The following is a 16,552-nucleotide window of genomic DNA, read 5'->3' as shown; positions in this document are numbered from 1 at the left end:
CATGAAAGCAGTATGAAAAATAATGTATTGTATTGTATCTTATTACAGGTCTCCTCCCAGCATTGGATGAACTTCGGATCCTCCTCATAAAGCATTTCACCCGATAAACGGCCTCATACTTTAGGGGGCAACTGTTATAGACATTTTTGTGCCTTACAGCATTAAGCATGAAATGTCCATAATCTAAGAGATCCAAAGTCCCTAAACATGTTGTTCCTACCCCTAGAGGAACAAGGCCAATAAACCACAGCAATTCAGAGAAGTTCTCCACCAAAAACTGCTCAAAAACAAGTCAATTCAGGATCATTTCAGTGGCTACACTAGCTGTCTGCGCTGAATGTCAAAGCCAACACTGGCTACCTACGCTGAATGTCAAAGGAAACACTGGCTACCTGCACTGAGAGAGATTGGACAAATGGCAAGTTCATTTCTCAAGGTGTCAGAGTCCAGGAAGCTTCCAAAATGACACTTGCCTCAGGGAATTCGACTGGTGTGAGTAAGAGGTTCCAAATCTCCAAGTGGAAGCAAGAACCTCCAAGTGGAATCAAGAAATGACAGAGGGAGAGGACACTAGTCACATCTCAAGCTGACTCATCCTCTCTCCAAACATCTATATATGGATCTCTCCCCCATGAGATCTAGAGGCTGGAATTTTGTGAATGCAAAGAATTGTTGTTGGTTTGAGTTTAGAGCTATTGGGTGATTTGCTTTGAAGGAGGTGAAGAGGAGATTCCTTTCTGCTGGGAAGGTGATGCTGGATTGGGCCTCATATGGTTGTATCACTTCCTGAACTTTACTTCTTCATCAATAAAGCCATTTGAGTTTCTTCTATATGCATGTATCTCAATGATGTTTTGTTGTATTTGCATATTTAGTTTATTCTAATCCTTAAACTAGTTATGAATGTATGCTTCTTGTAGTTTCCCTCTCTTGCCATTTTGCAGGAACTTGGTGTAGCTGGGCCAGTGAAGGAGCAAGGAGCTGGAAGCAAGCAGCAAGGAGTGAGATTGGATCAACAAACTAGCGGAAGACATCGGTTAGTTACATCCTTCTCCTCTATTTACATTTCATAAAGAAGAACACTTAGATAGTTTTATCTTGTTTGTTGCTGAGGTACTATCACTCCTTAGAGTGGGATAGGGTCATTCCGTATTGGATACTTTTCCCAACAACACCTTTCCCTTGTTTCAGATTCATAGACCCAAAGTCTCGCTTCTTCTGTTTAAACTTTTTCTCGACCTTGATGGCATATCGATATGCCATGCCGAGCGAGGAGATGTTCAGGAATTCTATTTCTTCCTAGATGTACTTGTGTAGGCAACCACAATATTTGAGTACCAAATGTTGCTCTGTATCCTTAATACCCAACTTTGTGTGAAGGGTATGGAAAATATTGGTAAACTCCGGTATGTCTTGGTCCCTTCCCTGCCGCAACATGGTCCACTTTATGTATTGATCCTCATAGCTTCCGACAGGGTAGTACTACTCCTTGATGGCATCCCGGAATGAATTCCAAGTCAGTGCGACTGAAAATAGTGAGCCTGTACTTTCATCCTTCTGCTCGCAGTAGGTTTCCCACCAATCCTTGACGTGGGGGGCTGCTTTGAGAAGAGCGTAAATAATATTTTCCTGACTAGAAAAATCATGAACAAAAAAATAACCCTCTAGCACATTTAACCACTTATCGACAGCATCTGCGTCTATCTGACCCTCGAATATGGGGATTTCAAAATTAACTTGTACCTTAAATGGTGTGGCGTTTCCAGAGTTGCTATTGGAAGCCGATGCGTCGCCCCTGGGTAGCCGCTGAAAGATCTCGGCAAAGTTGTCCATCATCACATTCCTTTGTCGCTCAAGGGCTTCTTTGAGCAAGATTTTGATAAGATCTCCTGCCCCCTCATCTTTCTTTTCATCCGCCATGGGAGGTCGTCATGATTTGCGAGGCTGGTCTTGCAAAGGTTCGACCAGTTCAAGCCCTAACTCCTTATATCCCAACCTCGTTAGGGACATGCAAAGAAAAAAAGAGAAGAAAAGCAGACCCCTCTGATACCATTGATCCGGATTTAAACAGGAACACAACAAATTATAGAGATAACCATAAACACAGAGATGCATCAGAAATAATACTTCATTTCATTAATGTAAAATATTGAAATATGCTTACAAATAGGAATGGAAATAAACTAGCTATGGCGATGGTAGCTTATCTCTGAGAAGAGATGTGGTGGCTATATGCCTCTGAACTGTCTTACAATGAGCCTCAAGGGCTTTTTTATTATTGAAAAATAAGAGAAAACCCTAAACAACCAAAACTCTAACCTGAGGAGATGTAACACCAAGAGTTTGTGGGCCCCGTTGGGGTGAGTTGGACAGCCAACTTCCTGGGGTCGCGAATCGGTCATAGTATCTCCGTTTGACACGCATGATAGCCTGTTGGAAAGATCTCTCCAAGGACTACGATAAAAAAGACGGTTTTAGACACAAAATCACCGGTGGTATATTTCCCAAAGAAAACGTCATTTAGGGCCTGAAAACAACTCCAGAAGTTTAGGACCCGAAAAACTGCTAAAAATAGTAAACTATGCTATAATTAAGGAAACTAAAAAATTGAAAGAAGAGCTGGTGGGGATCCAAGTGGAATTAGCGGGTGGCCACCAATATCCACCTAGATCATTCATAGCTGTGAACAAATTTTAAAGTGTAAGTTTGACATTGGAGAAAATGACTCAAATTACTGAAGTATTAGAATTCTTGAAAACTTTGATGCATTCTACTGATCATGATACAGTGAAAATCAGCAAGAACACTCTCTGTGATATTTAAACCTATCTGTAGTATACATAAGAAAAGGTAGAATTTTTGGAGCTTGAATCTCAGCTACAACAAGAAGAATTACAACAATGGAGTCGTCATTCTGAACCTGTTTTTGTTTAGAACATTGAGACAGCAACCCATCAGTAGCAAGTCAATAATGTTACAGTTCATTCAGATTTAGTACCCAATAAGTAGCATATTGTATGCAGACACATAAATTTAGACAACACTTTCCAAGCCCATCATCAGACCTTGGGAAGAGCTCTTCCATAGCAATCACAGAACTAGTCTTGGATATGACAAGGATGTTTCCTTTCATATTCCAGATTACTCAAAGCACATCCAGTTTCAGAGTGCTGGATTCTTTCATGACAGTTCACCTCCAGTTGTTCTAGATTCTTCCCCTCTTCCATAGCAACAACAACAGATTGTGAAATGCCAACACTGTGACTGAGTTGGCCATATGAAAGATCATTGTTTTGATCTTCATCCATGTAAGCACTGTCATAAAACTAGTCATTATTCAAACAGATGCTTCAGAAAAAAACCTCTTACAAGAACAAAGATTCATCTTGGATGGATCACTTCTTGCCAATGGGCATCAATAGCCAAGAAGATATTCTAGTCACATGTCAGAACTTGTTCTAGAGTATTGAATAATCTTGTAGTTGAGTTTTCTCCATCATCTCACCTTGTATATGACAGGGGGGAAAATGATGGTCATCTACAAGCTTCAAAGCCACATCAAGTGAGTTTGAGCCACAACCTGCCATACCAAATTCAGAGTTGTAGCCAGAGACAAAGATTCCCCTGAGCATGCCTTTAGTTGATAATTTGGGACACTTCCTCTAGCAGAAGACTTCAGCGTCTTTCCACTTTCGGAAGAGTTCCAGGAATAGAATTGGTGACACTTCCTCTAGTAGAAGACTTCAGCTTCTTGCCAGTTTTGGAAGAGTTCCAGGAATTGCATTAAGCATTCTAGAGTTAGTGGTAATCCTTAAACCATCACAGGTTGGGACCTCCCTTTTTAGGTTGAGATTCTCCCTTTTATGTGGGGTGAGACCTCCCTTTCATGGTTGAAGGTTTCCCTATTCAAAACATCAAAAGCACTTTCTCTAGCAGAAGACTTGAGCTTCATGCCAGACATGGAAGAGTTTTGGGAACTGCACTAAGTGTTCCAGTGTTGGTGGTCATCCTTAAACCACCACCCTTTATACCAACATTTCAGAGAGCATATTCAGCCTAGTGCTGCCATGCATTTTTTCACATTTTGTATTACAACTCTCTTCTTGGACTCATACATAACCTTCGAATTAAGGGAGGAATGTTGGACACCTAATCCTCTAAGGGTTAGTGTGGAAGCTGAATAGACTAAGGAAGTCCAAGAGACCTTGGGATGTGGAACCCAACAGTCACACCATGTACTATAAATGTATATCATTTGTTAATAATAAATGCACTCTCATGTTTTATCTTTCTTACTCTTTTTGTCATGTGTGTGTTTAACAACAATGAACTTGAAGAATCCAAAAAGTGATTGGACAAAGAGGACAACTGAAGTGTTCTCAAGAGAGAGTGGGAGATTGCAAAAGCCCAGAAGGAGAAAAGGTGTTTCTCAAAAGGAGGTTCCAGGCAGAGGACCATGCTTACCAAAATACTGAGTGAGGAGAGCTTAGTGAGGTAAGATTATAGCGAGGAGAACTAGCTGTTGCAGAGGCTTGTTGCAAAGGGGCTCATGAAGAAAGAAGAGAAGAAGATGGCTGCTGATAGTCATAGCAGAGGTTCAAAAAGAAGCCATAGTAGAAGAAAGATGAAGAAAGGGGATGCCAAAGTAGATGGCAAGAAGATGAGTCAAGAGGAGATTGACAAAGAGATTGCAGAGTTAAAAGAACAACTCGATGCATTGAGGATAATGCTTGAGGAAAGCTAGAGACTAGGTTGGGCCTTAAGGAAGAAGCCAGTGAAATGGCATGAGATGCAGAGAAGGCTACAACAAAAGCAAGTGAAGTGGCTGATGGAAAAACTCAAGGAAGCTGAGTTGGAAATGGAAATGGAAGAGTACATTTGTGAACCAGAACAAGGAGAAATTCTGGGAGAGACTGAAGATGAAAACTTGAAGATTGAAAATTCAAGTGAGGCCAAAGGGTCACATGGGTTTAAAACTGACAATTTTTGTATGTATGCAGGTGAAACATGTAAAGAAGGAAAATTGGCTAATATTTTCATGAAGAAGGAAGAAGACTAGCAGAATCTAAATTATGTTCTAGAAAAAGATGAGATAGATAGATCTCATATACAGCTGGAGGAAGATATCAAGCAACCAAGTGAAGGGCTTGAAGAGATTGAAAAACAGACCATCGAAGAATTTCTGAATCATATGAAGGATTTATATCAACAAGGAGATATGATGGCTAAACCATCAAGTGGGACCATAGAGTCTTATGTTTCTAAAATTGATAGTTTGTGTATGATGGTAGATATTTCAGGAGAAAAGCAGCATTTTGAAGATATCTTGAGAGGAGATGAAGATATGGAAATGAAAGGTGACAAAGAAAATTTTTTAGAAGAGGAGGAATTTGACTGCATACATAAGGAAAAATCTATGGATGAGTCTATAGAAGCTGTCATGGAGGAGAATGTTAATGAAGATGACACCGGGATAACTCTGGGAGAAGAGTTACAAAGGGATAGCAAGGAAAAATGTACTGAAGAAGAAGAAACTATGTTATCTGAAAACATAGTAAAGGATCATAAATTCACCATGATGATAGTTATAGTGGAAATAGCCATGAAAGCTGTTCAGATAGTCAGTAGAAAAGAAGAACATCTACTGAAATATGTTAAGGAAGAAGAAGTCTATGGGAAATACTTAGAAAAGGGAGAAAGGACATCTAATGATCTATCCATAACAAAGGAAGGTATGGAGAACTGTGTAAAATTTCCAAAATCTACTCCAATTTAAATTGTTGAGTTATATAGAAAATTGGATTTTCAAAGAAGGGAGTTGGAAAAATAGAGAATGGATGTTCAAAACAGACTGTTGAAAAGGGAAGACAAAGGCATTGTCATGAATGTCATTGACAAGAGAAAGGAGGTGATAATGAGAATTCAGTAGATTGACACTGCAAAACAAGGAGTTCACTACAGTGGACAAAAGCAGAGAGATATCATTGAAGAAGATGGTATGGAAGAGAGACTAGTTGACAGTCTCAGGAATTCTTTTGAGAGTTCAAATCAACATACTGATGTGTTGACAGAAGAGGAAGAAACAATGCAACAAACTAAAGTGTTGCCAACGGAAAATAAGGCAAAACAACCTTGTATTTTTAATTTTAACAAGTTTTTTGAGTGTGCAGGTTTTGTTGCAGGTGCTAGAGGAGTTTTGGCACAGGTGAACAACCAAATAAAGATGAGAGAAGAAGAGAATTCTATGGAAGAACTCAATCCATGGAATAGAGAAGTTAAATTGCTGGAGAAAGTGTTGAACAGTCATGATTCAATCATGAAAGAGGGTAAGGATGATAGGTAGGCAACAAGTAAAAGAGAAGTCAACATAGGAGTCACAACAAGCGTTGAAGCAAGAGCAAGAAAACCAAAAGTTGGAGCAAGCAAAGAAAAATTCAGCATAGAAGACAACAACAACAACCTAAAACAAAGAGAAGGAGACAGAAATATGAAGCAAAAGATGGACCAGCCCAAAGATGTACTGGAGACAGAGATTGAAGAAATGTGGGAGCTGATGATGAAGCAGTCCAAATGGAGGAAAATGGTAGCAGCAGCAAGCAAGATCAATTAAAAGTTGAACCTGATTGATAAGAAGAAGAAAATGGGGCAAAAGATAGCAAAAGTGCAGTAGCAACAAGGGAACAAAGCATGTGGACAGTTACAGAATAAAGTGTGGGATACAGGAAGACAAAGATCAGAAGACACATGATCAAGAGATCATGAATATTTTCTACTTTGGGTGTCTGATACAAGAGCATTCAGCCCAAGGAAAACCATTGTAATTAAGTAGACATAGAGGGGTTATGTATTTTTAGGAAATAGTTTTCCTAAGTCTCAAATTAATGTAATATCTAGGCCTTTAAGTGATTTAATTAGATATGTGAGAGGAAATTGTAAGTACCCTCGAATAAATGAGGACATGAGTGGAAATAATAAAAAAAGAGCCTAAAGTCAATTAGGACTCTTAGAACAGTTCATGATTCTAGGAGTGAGAGAGAGTTTTTAGGCATTAAATGGAGAATAGATGTGGACCATTGAGCTGAATAAGGGGATTTTTCTGTTTTAAAATAGAGCAAATGATGGAATGGATAAGTCTCTTGAAGACTTGTTATAAAATGCAATACAGCCACATATGTATTCTGTACCGAGATTTAGGGCTTTAGATGAGTGATTCAAGGAAAGGATGTGATCAGATCCTTCACAGTGATTCGATCCAATGTTTCCATATAAATATATGTGTGATGGACGTCCAATAGGAGATATAGAGGGATAGATAGAATATATGTAGGCCTATGGGCAGTGTCAAAAGGAGAGGCCACTGATAGTAGAAGATCCGGCCTGTGTGAGACCGAGGAGTCTCGAATTTAATCTTTTGTTTATATATATATATATATATATATATATATATATATATATATATATATATATATATATATATATATATATACACACACACACACACACATAGTTTTATCCTGAATGTGTGAGTACGTGTTGAAGAGTATTTCATAAATTAATGACTTGTGAATTTGTAGGATCTGTACAGGTACAGGTAGAATTCCGAAGGATGTAGAGGAATAGAGTTGATTCAGAGGAATCGTAGAAGGATCCTTGAATCAAATTGAGGAAAAGAGTGGAGGACTCTGAGAGAAGGAACACAGAGGAGGTTGTGTGGATTCCTATTGAAGAATCGAGGAATCAAGAGGAGAATTGGTTCACTATACCAGTGGAGAAATTGAGTATTGTTCGAACAGAACAGCGAAGGGAAATTGGGCCAAAACAAAACCCAAGTGGAAGAATAAGGCAGAGTTGAAGAGCTCTGCAAGGACAGAGATCAAAGGAGAGTGAGGAGTTTAAGCTCAAAAGGAAGAGTGAGCTGCGAATGGGTTGAAGGCCAAAACCTTTAAAGAAGCCAAACCACAGAAGAACTGATGACATAGTGTAAAAACTAAGTAAAGGGATGAACAAAGAAGCGTGAAGTGTTAGTGCTCAACAGCTGTTGGATATGGGTGATCAACGGCTACGATTGAAATTGCAATCGCATTTCGGAGGTGCCAAGGGATGGCAACAACCGAAATAGTGAACTCCGACGAGCAATGTGGTAATATCACCGATAGACCGATCGACGATCATGTAATCGGAGGTTTAAAGCGGAAGAAGCCAGGTGCAGCTGGAGAAGCGATATTTGATAGCGATAATCAGAGTATCAGAGCTCGGACCTATCGGAGTTCGGAGGAGCGGATGCGTGGAGTGATTAGAGACCGGACCTGACGATAATCATAGTCGTGGGTCTATAATATTTGAAATCTGTGTATGTAGTTCGGAGCGGAGTTTCCTTTGTATTTTCCGTTTCCAATGTTTTCCAAAAGGAACGAAGGACATATGATTAAGTTCTCCTGATAACTTTTGAGCTAATTGTGCAATTGCACATCGGAGTTGGAGGGAGACAAAGGCCTGTATCTGTTAATGACCCAAGGAGGAGAAAAACTTGATTTGCGATAAAGGAAAATCTCGGTAAGTGTGCAGAGGCTGTATAAAGGCCCAAAGGTATGTTATGCATGTTAATCCTTTTATAAAGGATTAAGTACCAATAGTGAAGTGCGATAGTGTTATTCCATTTCTCATGGAATAAAACCCCGCCGATAGTGTATTTGCGTTAATGCATTCCTTTGAGAAAAGTGCTGATAATGTATTATGTGATCCCTATGGAAAAGAGTTCTGATAGGTGATTTACAGCAGGGTGATTAAGTTCCGATAACAAAGGAACTGCTTATAAAGGGGTATTAACCATTTATGGTCTGAAGATTTGACTCCATTGTAGATTCAAATACCTGGTACAGTTGTGTTATGCAGATTCTTGCATACTGTGGGTATGTGTAGGTATTTTACCCTGCACCAGGAACACACGAGCGAAGATGCATCACAAGATGGAAATCAAGTTAGCGAGCAATACAAAGTGATGGTTAAACCAACAACACATTTCAGAAAGATTCATACAGATTCATATAGAATAATCCATACATGCATGTGTAAGCAAACAAATACATATATCATTTAGAGTAAACCAGATAGCATAGAATACAATACAACATATGCATGAAATGTGATGGCTCTATTATATTAAGAAGTGTAAGTTCTAGTCATACAATACATCCATGTCCAACCACTAGTTCCAACAGCGGAACATTACAACCACAACCACCTGCTTCTCCAAAGAGATATACTAGCTCTGCACAGTGGAGAAGCCAAGGCTCATTACAATACTGTCCAAACTTTCTCTAAGATAGTCCTATCGGAAGCTTGGTTGACCAAAATCCTTTACAATGAGTTATGCAATTCTATTTATAGCAAAGGGTGGGGTGATCATTGACATTCACCTTTGTGACAGTTCATCTACCCTCATGACTCTTCATCTACTCTATGACTATTACATCCAACTATCGACACTTGAACTTCCACTTGACAAGACGTTACATTACAATGCACATGTGCCCATGTGAGACAAAATGGCTTGAGAAATCCATGCAAGATATCACTGACACTCAGTCCATTATTGTGAGATCAACTCTTTGACATGCTTGTGATGGTGAAGGTGGTGAGATGATGTCAATATTGGTCATCCATGATGGTGTGCATGTGCTCCATGGTGACATCTTACTGAAGTGAACTCTTTCCTCCGTTGCATCTGGGTGCATTGGTGTGGCTCCTCCATCTAACTTGTACGCTAGCATGTGCATGGTCTCCTTGGGTGCGGATGAACCAGAAACACATTGATGCATAATGTCCATGTTGATCTTCCAGTGTGTGCTAGTGGTCATGTGCATCAACTGTCAACTTCATGTTCAGCTCTAGTCAGACTTGCTTCTTGTCTTTGCCTCGGTGAGTGTGTTGAATGGGTGGGATCGCATGCGTGCACACAATGACATGCATGTTGCTGAATTCCTTTGCATGCGATCAACAACACTGCTCACCATGTCTACTCTGTGCCAATTGCTGGGATGGATCTATAACTTGAACGGGCGTAGTTTCATCCGTGAGTGCATGTTGCACCGGCTACTGTACCTATTCCTACTGCAACTCATTCTCTCGTCTATGCAACTCTGGTTCTTCCTTGAGTTGCTGCTTTAACACGTGGAACTCCTTCTCTGTTCTTTTCTCTGTCTTCATGTGATCTTCATGTCGCGTCGACACCTCATAGCCTGAGTCTCCGAAGTTGATTTCATCACAGGTATATCTGCTTGAGTTTACAACTTTGTTCTGCCTCTATGTTGTCAACAACCTTCCTCTTGCATTCATTGTATCCGGTGTGCTGCCTTCAACTATTGTTCATGGTGCTACAGCTATGATGTTGTTGTTGTCATATCTTGATGTCCTTGTCTACGAAGAACTTGATGTCTTCATGGGTAGGAAGTTCATAGACACTTGATTGACTGCATCCCCAAGTGTGCCCTAAATGGTGTCTTCAACTCTGCTCTCGTGGAAACCATTGTACCTGTGCTACTGAGAGGCAGATGAATGCTTGAGATACCTAGAGACATGGAAACACTCATGGCAAGAAATTTGTCAATCGAAAACCAAAACGAACTTGAGAACTGACTTGCAACATACCTGTGTGATTGATCATGAAGGTCACGCAATTTCCGCCATGAGGTTGAGAGAATGACTACCAAAACTGCGCAAGGCATAGCCCAACTATTAGGAGGTTGAATGACTACTGGAACTGCACAACTCACAGTCCAACCTAGCTTGCTAAGGACTGAAACTGTGTAATATGCAATTTCTGTCAACAATGACATGCAACCAGCAAACTGCATTGCGCAGTTTCTGGGGCCAACAAGACACTACCTCTAAGAATTGTGCAATGAAAGCCTAGAGGTTAGTGACTGGCTAGACTTGGGAAATTTCTGGAGGGAAGGCAGAGTCTTCTCTTCCGAAAATGCGTAGTGGTAGTGGGCAAGGCACGATCCAGGCCAAGGCAGCCCAGTCTAACCGACGGGTGACTGAAAACATGAGAAGTGTGAATACAACATCAAATGAGTGCAAACAAGAGTGAATGATCGTTCATGCAAACAACAAGTGTAGGATTCTAGAAACGGGAAGGCATGCATGTGTTTGAAGCAAGTCACCACAACGACGACTGTCCGTGCAAAAATAGTTTCATGCATGCGACAGCAGTGAGATGTTAACAAAAACTGAAACGATGCTAGTAGAAGCTAGTATGTATCAAAATGACAACAAGAGCTCACTGAAATCAAGAAGACAACATTCATACAAAACAAAACACAAAACAAATTCTAGAAACGTAGTGCGAGACATGAAAAGCGAGTTTACCCAAAAACAACTGAGCTAAATGTGCTGACAACTCCTAGATGCAATGTGGAATGTTAGAGATAAAAAATCGATGTGAGGAATGAGCTCTGCAACATCTAGTTGATGAGTTTTGATAAAATCGAGGTTATGACGTGCATTCCACAAATATAGGGAAAGTGACACTTGGTGGGAGTTTTCTGAAATGATCTTTGCATGTAACCTCCAACTACTAAAAATAGATCCCTGAAACAAGGGATGCCTTTGTATGTTGCCTTGGGAGGAGTAGCCCATGCATGCAAAATAGTTTTTCTCGGTCCCGGAGGGAACCGATCAACTCAACTACACATGCAACAATCTACTCAGCTGGGAGGAAAAAATGCACATTTCTGTGAGGGAGCTGGGCTGGCTTCCCAAAGGGATTGTGTAATTTTTGGGCAAAGCAGCTGACTGCTGCCCAAGATTGCGCAATTCTGGGCTGAGAAGTCCTGCTGGGAGGAATTGCACAATTTTTCCAATCAAAAGTGACAGGAAGATTTGCGCAATTCTGGAGCCCAACAGGCTGCCAGACATAATTGCACAATTTCTGGAGGGAAGGCTAGTTGCCCTCCAGAATTGCACAATTTCTTGAGGGAGCTACTCAGCCTGCAGCTAGACCAAGTTTGGTGAAATAGCCTATGAGGGGGATGCAACAAGATTTGATGGACAGGTTGTCATTTTGTAAGAAAATCACTGAAGCTTATGTACTTGACAAGACAAGACATACTGCTATGAAAGGTTGGTAGGGAGGCTCCAAAACGAAGCTAAGGCAAAATTTTGGAGGGTGGTTGTAGACGCTACAACATGACAATGGAAGAATTACATTTTTGGGAAGGAAATGGTCATCCACACAGACCACGGACCCCTGCAGTTCATACAGATGCAAGGGAAGTTGCAAAATGATTGCCATCAAAAGTGGTCCACATACCTGCAACAGTTCTATTTGAATATCAAGTAGAAGAAGGGAAGCACCAATAATGTTACAGACTATCTCAGCCGACCACCAGTCATGGTGTTAACCACCGTGCTCAACTCTTGTGGGCAAGCGACTTTAGATTGGCCACTCCTGTACAAAAGTGACCTAGAATTTGGCCACACATACCAGACACTCTTGGAGGGCCATGTTGACATGGAAAATTTTCTCTATACCAACAAGGGGAACTAACCTGATCACAGACCCCAATTAGATCTACTTTTGTTTAAAGTGGCTAGCTCCAATGGGTTTTAAAGGACCCCGTTAACTGTTAAAGGTGTTGAGAGATAGCTTCTTGGAGGAAGGCTTCAATTAAATCGACAAAAGGAAACATCTAACCTATATGTATCAAATCCTATCTAAACTACTTAAGCTAGTCCTAACTATCCTAATCGATTCTGTAGGATCAAAACAAAAGGAGGTTAAACATCATATATAAATCCCAAGTCCAAATGAATCAATTACTGGTCCACATAAGAACAAGGTTGTATTAAATCCTAATCGCAATCCAATTACTTATATGAGAATATACATTTCTTTCCATACAAATAACACTTGCAACTGATGTTTAACAATGTCATGAATCAACAACCTTTCATGAATTATCAATGCTATTGAATTACATTCGAATAACCAGGAATAACTATGAACTGCTAGTTGTCAATATGCACAAAGCAAATCACATTTGTCTTTATACTAGCAACAACACACTGATTCTAAACATATGAGAGAAAAGGGAAATAAATATGAAACAATAGGCTCCTTCTTGAACCAAACAGTATTCTTTATTCACAATAACTCAAATTTGTTCTCTTCAAACAAAAATCCCTCCTCTCATCTTCAGAGGTAATACTTATGCAACCGGGAATTATTCTCAATCTTCCCCCTATTCTTTTCAATATACAGATCAGAATACATAGATGTAGAACAATTGGTGTCACTGCTGACACGTAGAAGGCATTTCCTGTCACTGGAGTGCTTCATTTCCTGGGGAAATGAATAGGTGTTGATTAGAAGAGGATGACTGTGTGTCATCTCTTCATGATGAAACCTGGGGCAATTTCACTTTCAGAATACACAGGAAATGCATGGATCTCGACCAAAAACGCCTACGGATGCCTCTTTAAACGACACATCCGCATATATGGATTCGCCGGATCCGCTTATGCGTATTTTACTCCTTGCCTACAGAGAAAATTTTTACTTAGCTATGATTATGGGAAATATGCCAAACATACTTCTAAACAAACCTTGCATTCAACCACCATTTCTATTAATCTCACAATGCAAAGAAATCATGATTATTAAGCCATTGAACCTATTATAACCTCTATTCCCGTTGCCTATAATATTCATTATTATTCAAGAATCCATTGACAACGCTTCCATAGGCAGACCATTCACTTTACCTAATTTTCTTTTAAAAATCGGGACCATAACATTTCATCGAATATGCAGGAAAACACAGGAAAACCCTCAGTCAGGCCATAAGGCCGGACTTCAAAATTTATGAAAACGGCCCTATAATTATCGCCAGGTCCGCCATATCACTCGTTTGCATGTTGCATAACCCCAGGCTCTGCCGATTGCGATAAGTGATTGAGGAAAGCGGACCCAATATATATATATATAGATATATATGTATGTATGTATATTTGTTAATACTTCCAACGGGTCCGCCGTATCATAAATTACTTTATGTATAAACAATGAACTCTGTCAATTGTGACAAGTGATTGGGGGCAGGGGGAGTGGACCTGAAATATATGCCTTATGTTTAATGATCTCGGCGGGTCCGCAATGTAAGACTTCGCTTGAAAAACCCTGACCTCAATACTTTTCGAAAAACCCAAGAATATAAGGGAAAACCCGTGGTCGGACTTGAAATATTATATACCAAGATTCATAGTTGTCGGCAGGTCCAAAATATCATAGCGTGCCTTATATATAGCTCTTGGGTTCCGCCGATTACGACATGCGATTGGGGCTTTAGACCTATATATATATATATATATATATATATATATATATATATATATATATATATATATATATATATATATATATTGCGGTTAATAAAGTCATCAAGTCTGAAAGACAAGTGCGCTATATATATATATATAATAAAGCCATCGGGTCCGAAAGACAGGTGCGCTATATATATATATATATATAATATATATATATATATATATATATATATATATATATATATATATATATATATATATATATATATATATATATATATATATATATATATATAGCCTTGGAATCCCACTGATTGCGATATGCGATATGGTTCCGGACCCGATATATATATAAAATATGGTTAATAATGTCATCGAGTCCAGAGTATAGCGGTGAACCTCATGCCTTAGTGTTGATTGTGATATGCAAAAAGGGGTGATTTATGCATGTTTGTGAAGGATTTCCATTGTAAAGAGTTATAATGGAGATAAAGGTGTGATGGAAGGTTTTTGAGGGTTGAAAAGGTGCCAATAGAGGATGTGAATGAAGGGCTATAAAGGGTTATAAATGGATCACACGGCAGATATTTAAAGAGGGGGGCTTAACCATTAGGAATTGAAGATTTGACTCGGCAACAAGTTAAAGTCTCTGGGATAAAATAGATCATTCGGAGAGCTGAAAGATCAACTTTTAGGGGACCCATTCAAAATTGCTACCAAGGCAGGTTTTAATAGGGTGGTGGTTGTGGCCACAACAAATGGCGAACCACTGGGCGAACCAATTATCTCTGTTTCCAAATAAACCTTGGATCAATAGAACATCAGGGTGTTAAGATAAACTTGAAATGCAAACTATATAGATGAACAAGCATGGGTTCCACTTCAACATTAATTGCTTCAGGTGGGATAAAGACAAATAGCTTCTACTTACTGATAGGGTTATTGACCCTCCTTTACCTATTTTCTACCTTCAAGAATCCTTTCGGGGCCATCATTGTTCTGTCAATATCTGTTTAGGTGTGTACCTCAGCTCTTTATTGCTCATCAAACTTGATGTAGATATGTTTATCTGCACTTTATATAAGAATTTCAATGCTATATTTTCATATGATTGATTGGGGTGCAGTCATGGAGCATGCCATATTTTTAAACCACTTAAGAAAGGTTGGGCTTGCTGTATCAACCGGTACTCTGAGCCCAGAAATAGTCCCTAGTCTAATCGGCTTCCCAAACAATATGTCCTTCTAGATTGGCACAAGGACTTGATATTTCATTTTCTTTTAAATAAGTCCTTCCATTTTTAGGCACAAGGAATAGAGCACAATTGGATTTGCCATGGAGTATATGACATTGAGCTTAGCCCATGAAAGGAGGTATACTTGTAGTTGACAAGTATTGGAGAATTCAGTGTGGTGGATGGGACCAATGGAGAATAACTGCAAACCTTATAGGCAAGTATAGGCTAGGTCTAAGTGGGATTTATTTAAAATGCAACATTCCTCCATGCTAGTCCAGCTGTAGTTACACATTTTTTTGTTTTATAAAGATGCCCCTATATGCTCTAGGTATCCAAGTTATCAACAGATCTCGCCTAGTTCCCAACAGATGCTAATGAGTGGCTTCGGTTTGAATTCCACCTCTGATTTCTAGTTCTCATGGGCTCATTGAAAATTTGTTTGATTTGCAAGGTAATGATGGATTTAGGATCAACAGACTCATCAACAGGTTAATGAAGGAGGAAAAAGTTGAAGGAGGGGAATGGGGAAATCTGAAAAAGGTAAAACAAGACTAGGGGACCGAAATCAGTCGGCTGAAAAGGAGTGTAATTCAAAATAGAAGGAAAATAAACTTTGCAGAAAAACAAGAAAGGAAAAGATGGAAATGTAACTAAACTAACAACAAAAATAAAATGAATTCTAACCTACTCAGGAAGTAACCACCATGTGGTGGCTACTGGAAGTGTCTCTTAATAGGTTGGTCATTAACAGGGAGTTTCTCAGTGTCTCCCTATAAGGTTTTTGATCTGTAAGTTCCCTGACCAATTTCTTCCTCAACTTGGAACGGGCCCAGCCATAAGTGTTGAAGTTTCATGTGCTTACCCTTTGGGGTGACCCTATCAGCCTAGAGAGCATTTGTTAGAGCATTGTGCCACTTCCTCTAGTTGTCGGTGACAAATGCATGGATTACGCAGATGAGGTTTTTATTTGAGGACTTTGCAACTCCA

At 39.6% G+C, this 16,552-nt stretch overlaps 1 protein-coding gene across 1 annotated transcript in view; it reads left to right on the top strand.

Moving 5' to 3' along the window:
• The first annotated feature begins 5,284 nt into the window (after nucleotides 1-5,284).
• LOC149198785 (putative pentatricopeptide repeat-containing protein At2g01510) overlaps nucleotides 5,285-16,552 on the top strand; it is a 68,699-nt gene continuing 57,431 nt past the window's right edge. Inside the window, exons 1-2 of the mRNA XM_089400360.1 lie at nucleotides 5,285-5,516; nucleotides 6,171-6,326. Of these exons, the coding sequence (XP_089256486.1) occupies nucleotides 5,285-5,516; nucleotides 6,171-6,326 (388 nt within the window). The remainder of the gene's footprint in view (nucleotides 5,517-6,170; nucleotides 6,327-16,552) is intronic.

This window comes from Pinus tabuliformis, chromosome 2_1, assembly GCF_031772625.1.
Source record: "Pinus tabuliformis cultivar Carrire ecotype Pingquan chromosome 2_1, CPIR1, whole genome shotgun sequence".
In the NCBI taxonomy this organism is placed as follows: Eukaryota; Viridiplantae; Streptophyta; class Pinopsida; order Pinales; family Pinaceae; genus Pinus; species Pinus tabuliformis.
Note: the sequence above shows the minus strand (reverse complement) of the source record. Positions and strands in the feature narration are given on the sequence as shown.